This window comes from Mus pahari, chromosome 14 (assembly GCF_900095145.1).
Source record: "Mus pahari chromosome 14, PAHARI_EIJ_v1.1, whole genome shotgun sequence".
NCBI classification, from domain to species: domain Eukaryota; kingdom Metazoa; phylum Chordata; class Mammalia; order Rodentia; family Muridae; genus Mus; species Mus pahari.
Window position 1 is genome coordinate 33,001,543 of NC_034603.1, and position 13,495 is coordinate 33,015,037.

A 13,495-nucleotide genomic window follows, 5' to 3' on the forward strand; every position below is an offset into this window, starting at 1 on the left:
GAGGGAGCGGCCATTCGTGACACTAGTTGCTGAAGACTGAAGATGGGCAGGGAATGGGGCGTTGGGAGAGAGCGGGATGATGGGCTGAGACTTGGGTGAGAGATGGATGTGAATCTGCCTGGCTTTGTATGCTTATCCATTCTAAGGTGAACAGAGAAGACAGTGGGGGAGGGAAAGAAGCTGAAAGCTCCACCGTCCTTGGAAATCTTGATCATGGTGTGGTCATGATGGTGGTGTGGTCATGACGCATCCTGGTGGATGACAAGGTCAGCAACTGGGGAGAAGGAAGGAAACAGTGGAGGACTGGACGTGGAAAGAATGTCACTGTCCCAAGCTCAGCCACACTCAGTCGCCTCACCTCGGCTAGTAGGAACAGGGGCTCGATCACATCCCTCTCCACTTGCAGCTCAAAGTGGATCAGCTCCTGAGCTAGCTTGTCCTCCGTCTCTCCACAGAGCTTCAGCATCTTCCTGCAAGCAAGGGGGAAAGGCATCCTGAATATCCTGGACCTCCACATTAGGCAGAGCCACACTCCAAGTCAGTGTCAATAAGCTGGCTGGTTCCTATGGCTACCAGTGACCAAGCTGCTCCCACTGTCTCCATATCTGAAGTTATCACCTATTCCAAACACTGCTGAGTGCCAGGGACAATGGGGGTACACGGGAACTATGAGAAATGGGGAGGGAGAGGGGATAGTGTCACCCAAGCCCGCATTGGGCTTCAATTGCTTCCTCTCTCCTCTGATATCGACGGAGAGAGCAGGTAAGATGGGTCCCCTAACACACCACACCTTCAAGCAAATACCTAAAACTCAATTCCACTTAGGAGAAAATACTCCTAAGGTATGAAAACTTACTTAGAACACAGTGAATATTTAGTGTGTATATGGAAAAAGCCAGAAAGTCACCCTACAAATTGCCCAAGACAGACCAATGGCAGACAACATAACAAAGAGAAAGTCCATCTTCTGAGAAAAGGGACTATTTCAAAGATGTTAGTTTCTCCCAAATGGCTGTCTTCTTTACACAGTAAAATGTTCATTGAAACTCAGGTATATTTTAAATATCAACAAAAGAATAAGCAGACAATTTATTCTCAGCTGACAGAATGCCTTCTCTATTCTAACATGGTTTGCACCTAACATGATGCTACAAATGTTTCCAGCATTGTTTTATAGTCAGCTTGTCTTGCACACATGCCTCTTCCCCAGTGCAGGGACTGAACCCAGGGTTTATGCACACCCAGCAAGAATGCTACTGGTGAGCTTCCTCCGCTCCACTTGCTTTTCACACGCATTGATTTTTAGGACTTGTTCATATTTGCTTCTGGGAAATTCATCACTTTGTTATGTGGAATTCCTTTCTATGAACATGTCTACCTCCATGTTAAGCTCTTCCTTTCTATGAACATGTCTACCTCCATGTTAAGCTTTTCCTTTCTATGAACATGTCTACCTCCATATTAAGCTCTTCCATGATCAAAATATTCTAGCGATCACACACACACTGCTGTGGTATGTATGTATGCATATATCATATGTATGCATATACCAGGTATCATATATCACATCCGCATACATGCACATGCATGCCCAGACTCTCTTCTTATGTCTGAGGGTTTCCACTGCTCTGTACCTCTGATGACTCTGAGTATGGACGTCTTGATTCCTATCAACTTGGTGAGTCTGTATGCCATGTCCCTCAGGCTCTCCAAGATCCATGGTCTGTGGAATATCCCTCATATCCTTGGCTACTTCTTAACTGGGATCTAGTTATTTGAATTTATTTGCAATTCTTTATATACTCATGCATCTGGAGGGAAATGGAAAATGGGCTCTAATTCTATACCTATCACTTACTGTAAGTGTCAACTCCCATCTTGTAGTTTTAGGTGGGCACCTTTGTAAGGATGCTTTCCACCTAGCTTTCTGGCACTTTCCTTCATACTCCTTCTGCTACTTCTTAGCTTGTAAAACACTAAACATTAGTTCTTGACCCCATAACTATATAAACTGATAATCTGTATCACATTTCCTCATTCTCTGTTTATTTAAATTATTTATATCTTACTATATATTATAGGCTATCCATTCTCATTTAAAAATCCAAACTTTAAAATTTTTATTATTTAAATTATTATTTTCTGTCTTTGAGTGTCTCCCTTCTTCTGTTCATGATATATGTGCAGTGCCTATGGAGGCTAGTAGGGGGCGTCAGAGTCCCTGGAACTAGAATAACAGACAGTTGTAAGCTGCCATGTAGACGCTGGGAATTAAGCTTGGAGTCTTTGGGAGAATAGCCAGTGCTCTTAACCACTGAGTCACCTCTACAACCTCCCCAAATCCAAGCTTTTAAAAGTGGGGGTCTTTGAAGCATTTTAGATTTAAGTTTTGTTTTTGTTTTGAATATTAAAGACACCTGGTAAAAAGCTACATAACTATTATAAAATTATAAAAATCCCAAACTGTACAAACTGTTTGGTCTCAAGATTTAAGAGAAGGGCTTACTCCACCAGTACTGGAGTTAAGCTGCACAATTATTGCATCCTGAGCACTGGGCTCTGCACTCAGGCTTGCTTGCTGGGTGCCTGACTGAGCCCCAAACACCAGCCACTCTTCCAATTGGCTCAGGGCACTACATGCCTTCTTGAGCTCACCTTTGCTAGACACATGCCACCCTTGAGTCTATTCCCTTTTGTCCCTCGGACACAGCTGTCTTCCTGGAGTCTCCTCCAGCATCTCTGGGCTTTGCCATGGCTCTGCCCCGTGTTGTTCACCCTCCTCAGGAAGAGAAGGCATTTTTAAGGTCACAGTTCTCAAATCCCTCTCTATGCCTCCACTGACCAGGTTTGGGTACAGCACTGAGCAGTGTCTCCTTCTGTTGGGAAGGCTGTTTTAACTTGCTAGCTTCCTTTGTTGCTTGTGGTGGGTCGGGAGGCAGTGTGATTCTGAGACAGCACAACACTTATTTCCAGAAGGTTGTGCCGTGTTCCGCCACTACTGTTCAGAATTTCAAACCTCGAGCTCTGGTTAATGTTTTTTCCCACTGCTGTAGTAGCTCAGCAGGCCCTTCCAGTTAGGAACTCAAGTCCTTCCATCTGGAAAATGTTTTCAGATTATTCTTTTTATTATCATTATAATTTCTTCCTCTCTTTCTTAAACCCCCTGCCATTGAAGCATGACTTCTGGAACCGCTCCCTAACCCTCCAAGTTTGTCTACGTGCCACGTCTTTGTCTTCATGCTCCATTTTCTGGATCATTTCCCCCAAATCATCTTCGGCTGAGAATTTTTGCATCTGCAGTCATTTGTTTTCATTTCTTCCAATTTGCTTTTGATTTCTGAATGCTCCTGCCTCGTAAACATCTCATACCGATACCTTTTTGATTTCATGGCTACACCGCCTGCCCTATCATTTGAAAATGTACCCAGCGGCTCACCTAAAACCTTCCCAACTCCAGTTCTTTCAAAGCCCATTTCTCTCCTGGATTGATTGAGGTTAGGCTTTCTTCCGATGCTTGAGGAAAGTGTGAGCCTGCTTCTGTTTAAGGGTGGGGATGGCAAGCTTGGAGCGTGATAGGGGGTGAGGCATGAATGGTCAGGGTGAGCCATGGGCACTCCCTGCCTCTAACAACCTCACAGCCTTAGGTCCTTCCGTGGAACCTCGCAGGTTCTCCAGGAAAGATACTTCTACTTTCTTTCCAGGAGGAGAAAATCCTGGAGCCATGGAGCTGAGGAGTGTCACATCTGTTGTGCCCAGGAACCCCAGATCTTCCTCTTTAGTGGCTGGTACTGCTGTACCTTGCTGTGCCCGGAGTTCAATATTTCAAAAGTATTTCTGTTCACCCCCCCCGGGGGGGGGGGGCTGTGCTGGGAGTGGATGAGGTGGATGAGGAGAGAAATCTCCTGCAGATGTGAACAGTGCAAGCATTGGATTCCCTGGATACCTGCAAATCCTCATTCATGATTTTAATAACCAGCTTGAAATCCTCATTCATGATTTTAATAACCTGTTACACCTCAAAAACCCATGACTGCAGAGATCCTGATTGCTGTCATTCTGAGCATGAGAGAATTCATCAGATCTTGGTGCATCGAATGCCGCTGTGCGTGCATGAGACTGGGGGTATTGTCCTCAGTTGTGTCCAATGAATTCCTTATTTGATCCTGTTGTGTTTATAGAGCTGAGGATCAAACCAGAGACTTCATGGATGGTAGGCGAACGTGCCACACTGAGCCGCATCTAGCCTGTTCTCCGTTATCCCTGTGGCTGAAAGATCACAAAACCTGTGATCTGTTGCCTCCCCCCCCCCCCCGGCCAAAAAATGTCTGTATTCTAACGCTAGTACATTCTGGAAAGGAACAAGATCAACAGGTAGCCTGCCTGTCTTTCTATAAACCCTGTGGTGACACTGTGTTTCTGTCCATGTATACAGGGTTCATGTGTACGATGCTCTAAATTTTAAACAGGCTACTCCATTAGCATCTGTGATGACTGGGGACACCACCGTGGTCTCCGTTAGCCTCTTTTCTTATTGCTTTGATGGACTATCTGACACGAAGCGACTTAACGGAGGACGACGTCCTCCGACTTAGGGTTGTCAAGCGTGCAGTCCGCCGTGGTGGGGTTGGCAGGCTGCTGGCAGCTCCCCAGCAGAAGCAGCACAGGGAATAGCTGCTTGATCATGTCTCAGCACAACCAGGAGACCAGACGAGAACGGGTTCTAATCCTCAAGGCCCAGGCAGGAGACCGCCTCTTCCTTTAGCTGGGCTCTGCCTCCCAAAGGTTCACAAACCAGCAGCCACCAGCTGGGGACCAACTATTCACACACATGAGCCTGCGTGGGACGTTTCCCATCAGAACCGCAACGCTATTTCTTGTCTACACTGTCTCCGTTGTGGACAGAGTTTGCTTTCCGTTTCCCCTGTTCCTTTGACCTTCTATTGGGCTCTCTTTTTCTCTTTCTACTAATTTGGAAGTTAGCCATGAGCATTTTATCCCTGTCCAGGTGTGCACTGGTACTTTTTTTTCAATGTTGTCCTCTGAAAGATATCATAGGTATCTTATGATCTTAAAACTCACTCGGTAGCTCGGACTGTCCTCTAACTTGTATCAATCCTCCTGCCTCAGCCTGTTGAGTGCTGGGATTACAGGTGTGATCCACCACACCCGGTCTCCTACTCTCTTTCCTTACCACACACACACACACACACACACACACACACACACACACACACAGAGTAAATTTAAAGGTAATATATCCTACCTAACTTTTAAATGCTTCAAGATCTGAAAACACTGCTCTCTCCCAGTGTCTCCTGTTGATACTGTCTAATGTTTCAGTTTAACCAGGCTTATACCCACCAAATTTATCAATCTTACACTGTTGGCTTTTTTTTTTTTAATTTAATGATTTTTGTATTTTATTTACACTCAAGGACAGTAGAGTAAGCCACCCAAATCATGACCCTTTGGCATAAGGATTATTTGGAGGTAAAGGAAAATAGGAAACACCAACAACAACAAAATTGTGGTCTTTCTCCCACCTCCCCTAAATGGAAGAAATAGGTTTACAAACATTCCCCTCCTCACTTCTACCTGGAAGAACAGATATTAAACACCAGGTTCCGCCAGCTCCTGAGACAGAGTCACAGGAACCCACGGTGTAATCTTTGCCAGCTCGTCCTGCCTCCTGTCACCTCCCCACAGCTTTCCTTCCCACAATCTGCCACTTAAGAAACTCCTCTCCCTTTGTCTCCTCATTGCTACTCTTTTGTCAAAACGCTGCACAAGCCCACGTCCCCCCACACTCCCCCCCCCGAATGGGCCCCCCATCGCCCCGTTACTCATTGCCTAACTCCCCATGTGCATGCCTTACACATGTTGGGAAAAGCGTCTGCTCTCCTCCTGGCGAGCTCTCAAGCTGTTAATCTGACCTGCAGGGTCCTGGCCCAGGTGCCTGGGAAGGCAAGAGGGAAAAGGAAGGGCTTCCTCTGGGACAGCATAGTCACTCCACTCCGTGAAACTTCAGTCCGCTTGACAGGCAAACTTCAGCTTCAAATTCACTCTGCAAGAACTAATTCGAAGCCTGAACATCCTGTATTTCCCCTTTATTCTTCGATAATGACTTCATTTAACATAAACGTCCAGTTTTCTTGAATCCCTACTCAGTACCGGAACACATCCTCGACCACTCCCTGGCATTTATTTAGCTCATGAAAGCTCTGTTATCAGCTTAACGCTCTGCTGGAGGCAATCATCTTTATCCTCTGGCTGACTTTAAATGAGGAATATCTTCCTGTAGATCACAGAACTTTTTACGCTCCTTTATTTAAGAGACATGTTGGTCTTCCTACCCACAGCTGAAAATCTTCGGCTCCAAACTTCCCCTTCTCTGCTTTCTTCCTCAGCATTCCGTCTAGATAGGTGGCTCAGCCGCGCAGTGCCCAGTGCCTCCCCGTATCAGGGCTCTCGGCTTCCCCAGCTTCTACCCCACTGCGCTGTTTCCAAGTTCATCAACTCTCAGTCGGTGTATAACCTCTACTCTAGCTCACTGAATCCTCTAGCAGCAGCTTGCTTTCAGTTTTAAAGAGGTCAGGTTTTGGTTTTTGTTGATTCAGCTCTGCCCACGTGATTCAATTTCCTTTATCAAGGACTTTGTTTTTGATTCATTATATAGTATCACTCCAGTTGATTATTTTGCACTTTCTTAAGCGTCCTTCTGTTATTCTTGCCTCTTACGGTGCTGAACTGGCTGCCGAGGGGAGGGCACGGATGATTTCTCAACTCCAATGAGCTTGTCTTGTCTTGCTGCGAACAACATACCTTCAAGACATGTATGCCGGTCATCCGTCTGCTCTACGTGAGCCTGGGGATCCCGCTGTCCTTCGAGAGACTTCCCTTCGTGGCACAAACAACAGTACCTTGGCTAGGGGTTTTGATTTGTTCTGGTAAGGACTCCTTCCTAACCCAGAACTAGACTGCTCTGGTGAAAGGACCCCTAGCAGCTCAGCAGCCCCAAGACCAAGCTCCCAAGACGGAAGTTTAGTTGCTCAAGAGGGACAAAGGGCAGGGAATAAGAGACAGAGGCAGGAGATAGAGGATGAGGGAGAAGGGGAAGGGAAGAATGGAGAGGACATATGGATATTGTCCCAGAGGACAAAGGACTGGCTCCACATACAGAAGAGACAGATGTGGCTCAGAGAAAAATAGTGATTTATAAAGGTAAAGGGGAGAAACCTGTAAAGAATGAGGTGTCTAATTCTAATGGGGCTTGTTAATTGGGTTAATAGGCTAATTAGCCAAAGGGGGCTTTTGATTGCTAGACTTCAATACTCTGAGAGCTGGACCTTGGTGGTCAATTACAGAAGGAGAAAGTGGGCAAAGAAGGGAATAGTAGATGTTCATGGCTAGCTTGAGGAATATAATCTAATGGATTTTAGCAAAGCAGATGAAGTGAGGAGTAGGGCGAGGCCTGCCAGAGCCATGCTTGTGAGCTGACTAGAGTCCCTTCACCTGGAGCTCCAGGAGGCGTCTTAGACCCTCACTGCAGACGGGAACTCCCCTAGACTTGGTCCAAGCACACACATGGAGTCACCTTACCCGAGAAGCGTGTCATCGCCCAGGATCGCAGACCCCTCCACCAAGCACTGAGCCAGCGTCGTCAGAGGCAACTTTTTCTGGAAAGGAAAGAAATGCCACACTGAAAATCTTCCATCCGTGTGCATCCTCTGAAGCCAAAAAGCCAAATACTAGAAAAGGTAGTTTACTAATATAGCTATGGAACAAGCTAATTTCAAAACATGTTTAATCCTGAAGTGCTAATAAGGGCTAGACTTAACAGATAACACAAATTGGAAACGTAGTAAACAATGTGCTGCTTCAGAGAATGAGCCCACCCCTACAGTTTAAAGGTGAAGTGGGATAACAAAAAGGGGGAAACAGACTATTTCAAAACCATGGCAATGGAGGTTTGAGCAATGCAGCCATTTCCTGGATAAGTCTACCCACCCCACTTTATAAACAAGACAGCACAGACTCCACAGAGGAAAAGTGTTCACATAGGATTGCAGTGCACAACAAAGGCCAGCAGGCAAAGGCGCTCCAACTCATTAGTGACTCAGGAAACCCAGTCAGTCATCCAAACAAGGGGCCTCCCTCACCCACACTCACCTGGGCAGCTCTATTTAACTTTTAAGTAGAAGATGAACATTAGTTTAGCATGTGTAGAAGGGCATTCTCATCATTTTGGTTGTGAGCCTAACCTTTAATGGCTGAGCCATCTCTCCAACCCTAGAAGAGCATTCTCACTGGAAATTTAAAACAGTCCTTCACTCTGGCAAAGTTCAGTCGCAGCTTAAAGACTAAAAGAAACTGCTGTTCCACTCCTGGGATGCCCATCTGTCCCTAGGAGGTGTAAACAAGTATCAGAGCAAACACAGGATCCCAGTGTGACCAGCAGTCTCCATGTAACAATCAGAAGATAGAAACAACTCAAGTATTCATGGGCTAAGAGAATGTTGCCTATCCCTGTGAAAAGCCATCTCCTGGCCTTCACCAGATGCCATGACGGTACCTGGATTCTTGTGCGCCCTTCTTCTAAAAGTCTAACCATATCTCATCTCACTCTTGCATGTGCGTGTCCATTTTCACTCTCTAGTTTCCTTACAAACGTCAATATACGTTTAGATTGAATGTAAAGTGTTCCTCCTCTATAGGTTCATGTGTGTAAAAAGTTCATCCCAGCTGGTGGTACTGTTCTGGAACACAGTGGAACCTGTCTTGGTCATGGGATGGTGGACTGGTGAAAGTTTCAGTGGGCACAGTCCAGCAGGGATGCATATTTGATAGTTACATGCCAGCCCCAGTTCCAGCCCAAGCTTTCTGCTTTCTGATCCTCTGACATGTGAGCAAGTCACAGTACGAGCCCTGACGCTAGCCAAGTCTTCTCCCCACGATGGACCAATGCGCCCTGAAACCCTAAGCCACAATAATCCTCCCTCCTTCTGTGAGCAGCATGTCACTCCTGTCTCTGGGTCTTGTCCTCCTGGGTATGTAGAGGTTATTTTTCATATAATCTCCTATTATTACATCTAGAGCTGACGCCTCTTCGTTTTTAAAATGGAGATGGAAAAGACAGGGAGGTGAATCTGAGGGCTTGGATTCCAAGGTCAGGAAGGGGGTGGGGCGGGTCACAAAAAGAAAAGTGATGGTTTTATTTATGTAGATGGTTTAGGAATCAAGAAACCAGAAGGAAGACCAGGAGCAAAGAAAGAAGTAGACGAGGTGGTACCTTCGCGTCAAGGAAGATGGGGCAGCCCAATTGTCAAAGGCAGCAGATGTGATGGAGGCTAATGGGCTGTATCCTCAACAAGCTACAACTCACTTCTACTTCTAAAGGTATTCCCTGAGGCCAGGGTCAGGGCTCCACACCAACGGGTTCCGTAGCCACCTTATAGCTACCAACTGTCCATCACCCAGGCCTTATCTGCTTTCTCCCTCCCTCTGCCAAACTCCTCTTTATACAAAAGGACACTGGGCTACTAAACACATCCCTTCTGTTGCCAAGGATCCCTGCTGATCCTAATCCTTGTTGAATGAATGAATTCTGTAGCAGGCTTCAAGCTAGCCTGTGGTTTTCGGGGTTGAAGATAAGCTCTTAAAATTAACTTGTCCCCAGCTCTAGAGTTCAGGTAAAAAACTCAAGAACAAGACAAGAAAAGACAGAGTGTCCCCAGGTTTAGATGCATCCATCTGTCATATCTGAAATGACTGTTCTTTCTAAAATTATCCTGGGCTTAAGAGGCATGGGTTGTAAGATGACTCAGGAATAAAATCTCCCATACTCTGTTCCCCACACATATCTGTATTTGTGCTCTCTCGTGTGACTCTGAAAACTACTTCCCACTTTCCTCTAATTCTCTGTCCTAGAAATCAGTGTGTGTGATTTAGTCCCCTAAAGGCTAAGGCTGCTTCTTGCTCAGAACATACTAGTTTTCCGTGGGCACTTGAGTCTAGCCCAGGGCCTTGCTAACAGCCACAGGTTGAAACTCCTTAGTACTTGGGCAAATTAAGCACAGTCCAGTCATTTACAAGTCCTACCTCATTAAACTCACAAATGTCACCACATGGTAAGAAATCACCGCTATCGCCACTTTCCAAATGAACCAGCTAAGACTTATGAAAGTCATTCACTCCCTCGATGTTCTGCAGGCAACACGAAGCAGCAGCTTCACTTCACTGGAGACCCCAGGCTGGACCTCAGAGCCCTCTCACTAAATTGCCTGTTATTTTTAAATTGGTGGGCTAGTGTGTCAGGCAGATCCTGTGCCTCAAATACTCACGGACTGTCTGTTCCTGACATTGGTCTATTTTTATCACCGCCTACCATGTGGCGGGCCCTGTTTTAGGCACTGAGAACACAGCTGGTGAAGAGCAGACCCCTGTTCCCATGGAGCTTGGCTACAAGTGACAGAGACCAGTGATCATGGTGCTCCAGGCACTGTGAACAAAACAAGGTGGGGTGATGCGCTGTGTGAGAGGAAGGATATGGTGCCCGGGGTACATCTCTGATGATAAGATGGAGTCTGAGAAGAGCAACGAATAAAAAGTCACGGGCGTGAAATGCTCAGAAAGAACTGCACACAGGGGTCAGAACAAAGCCAATGGCTCGGAGGGAATGTGGCGCTCTGAAACATTAGTGCAGCCTGAGAAGAACAGAAAGATAGGGGCACAGAGGGAAGGCTCAGTGAGGAGGCCAGACTCCTCTGCTCCACAGTGGTGGGACTCCGCAGGGACAGTGGCCTCATCTGGTGCCCATGGTAAATACCTGCCTGGGAGGTAGCAGACGATGAAATGTGGAGAGGGAGAACACTGATGGGAACCGCCATCGAATAGCAACCATATAGGGACCAGGGGGCAGGGATGCGCGGCAAGGCAAAATGGAAATTCACAGGAGGCAGCAAAGCTTCAGGCCGGATTGGCTGAGGGTTCACAGGGGAGGGGGCCGCACGCTTGGCTGGGGGTTCTGGAAAGGGAAGAATAACCTGTAATAATCTCTGGGACAGAGGTTGGAGCCAGTGGGTAGGCCTTCGCTAGATCCTCCTAAGAGAGCTTCCAGTGTCACAGACCCCGGGTTCCTGACTCAAAGGCCATCAGTTTTCTCAGCTCCTATTTTCCTCCGGGTGATCTCAGCTCCACAAAGTCAGTGGCCACTCAGGTCTCTCTTCTCTGGTACACTCAGGGCAGAGTCGGAATACCCTGCCAGCAGTATCTGTTCAGGATGCTGGCTTTTCCAGCTCCTGTTCCTTGTGGCCTTACCCAGATCATGCCCATATATGTCTTAGTGGCCCGTCCTTCTGCCACGCCCACAGCGGTGAGCAAATGGGATGCCATGACACCTGTGAGGCTGAAGTCTAGGTCCCAGTCCTGACCTATCAGGAGTAACCAATCCCCTGCAATCCTTATGCCACCTCCCTCCTCTTTCTCTGAAGTCCACTTGCTCTCCACATGGTTTTGTTTCTGAAGCATGTCTGGCTCCTTCCTGGCCCCGCATCCTTCGGGTCTGACCATCTTGTCTATGTCTTTCACTTCCTACCATGAGATTCCTAGCGATCTGCTCCATAGCACTAGGACACAATCCATGTAATTGGTGCCCACCATAGAACCTGCTTGTCTCTAATCTGGGCCTTCCAGGACAGGGGTCCATCTGAACATGCTTCTTGGCACGTACACTACCTTATGTGACAGACATGGGACTCTCTAATATTTGTTAAACAAAGGAGGCAAACCATTTATTTTATTGTACATGAGCTTCTCATAAGACAGGCAGAGCTCAGACCCCTATCAACTAACCAGTTACTGGACTAGACTAAAGGATGCAAAATGGACATGATATATACATCCCTGCCCCTCCATCCTATACTGGGAACCCAGATAAGCCAAGCAACCAAGAGTTGCTAATACTCTTCTCACCAACAAGGCAGTAGAGACTTCCCATCTGCATGGACAAGCAGCTACAGCTTTCAGGACCACAGTTAAGGCCTAACCAATTCCTAGACATGACATAGAATGCAGCCGGAACATGCTTTCCACATGCAAAGCAACCAATCCCAAGGCCTTGCTCCATTACTTGCCTTCCCAGGCCCTCTCCTGACCATCATCCAAGGATCCAGTCATGCCACTAGGAGGTAGTACCAATGAAGGAGTACAGCCCAGCACCTCACAGCCTCAAGAAATGACTCAACCTAACCAGAAGCCTTCCACCTGCCTCCCTCCTGCTTTCCTCAGAAACCATGATAAAGGTTTTTGTTTACACCTCACTCCCTGACCACACCCAGTACTGCCCTGTGTGTCCCCAGGAAGCCTGGCATGGCCCTTTCTCCTGGGAGCTGAGTCATGAGCCCCATTCTCCCCATAGTCTTACCTTCGGCCTTGTTGACTAGGACCATACCTCAAAATGATGTAGAAATAAGCCAACCTCTGCCAAATGGAAGAAATTTGCAGAACTCCCAAACCAGCTAAAACTTCACACTTGAGGTAATTCTGTCTTAGCTCAGGAAATACATTAGGGGCAGTTCACTGACAACTTTGGAGTCTGGCTTCAAGCCTCCAGCAGTCACTGTGGAATCGGGCTCTTCTGTTTTGTTTGTCACCAGGGTCTCCAGCAGCCCAGCCAGACCTCAAACTTACCATGCAGCCAAGGCTCCTCTGGAGCTCATGGTCCTTTTCCCACTTCCATTGTGTGGGAGTTACAGGTGTGTGACACCACGCTTGGCCCTCAAACGAGACTCGTGAAAAATATACTACACTTAGAATCATTTGTTTTGCAGCAGAAGAAAGGGTGTGGGTCAAAGGTGACCCAAGCTCCAGGTCCCCACCTGGAGCATCAACCCGCAGACTACATTAGAGCATCTTTGATAAAGAGAGCTCATACCCAAAGGCATTTTACAAGCTGTTCTTTAGGACTGCCAGGATCAGCCTCCTAAAATCCCTGACCCATGCATGATTCTCTCTAGATATTTTCCAGAGCCAAGGGAGTTTTTATTTATATCAGACATGAGGGATCCCGACGGAAAACAGAGTTTGAGTAGAGCCATTCTGAAATCCCCCAAAACCTTAAATGCTCTAAGATCTGAAATATCCTGGGCACTTACTGCTTCCAGTCAGTAAACATTCCTGGCCATATGTGATAGCTTGCAGTGAAAACAGAAACACACCAAAATATCAAATAACTTCATCTCCAGGGTGTGTGCTATATAGATGGCACAAAGACAAATGAGTTTCATGTTTAGGTATGCCTCAGCTCCAGGATATCCCATGATATGTTCACCAATATTTCATAATCCGAAATATTTGAAATCTGAAGCGCTTCAAGTACTACTATGTGCTATGTATGAAGTGCTAAGTACTACTATGTACTATGAGTGCTGCTGCTGCTGCTGCACTCATAGCCTAGGGAATGGTGCCTCCCATAGTGGACAGGTCTTCCTACCTTAGT

The 13,495-nt window shown here is 46.8% G+C and overlaps 1 protein-coding gene across 4 annotated transcripts in view; it reads right to left on the reverse strand.

Moving 5' to 3' along the window:
* The window catches only part of Arhgap44 (Rho GTPase activating protein 44), a 164,329-nt gene that overhangs the window by 59,010 nt on the left and 91,824 nt on the right, over window positions 1-13,495 (reverse strand). For all 4 annotated transcript variants that reach the window (XM_021212089.1, XM_021212090.1, XM_021212088.2 and 1 more), the window contains exons 4-5: window positions 7,600-7,676; window positions 359-470 (exon numbers count right to left, since the gene is read on the reverse strand). In XM_021212089.1, the coding sequence (XP_021067748.1) occupies window positions 359-470; window positions 7,600-7,676 (189 nt within the window). The remainder of the gene's footprint in view (window positions 1-358; window positions 471-7,599; window positions 7,677-13,495) is intronic.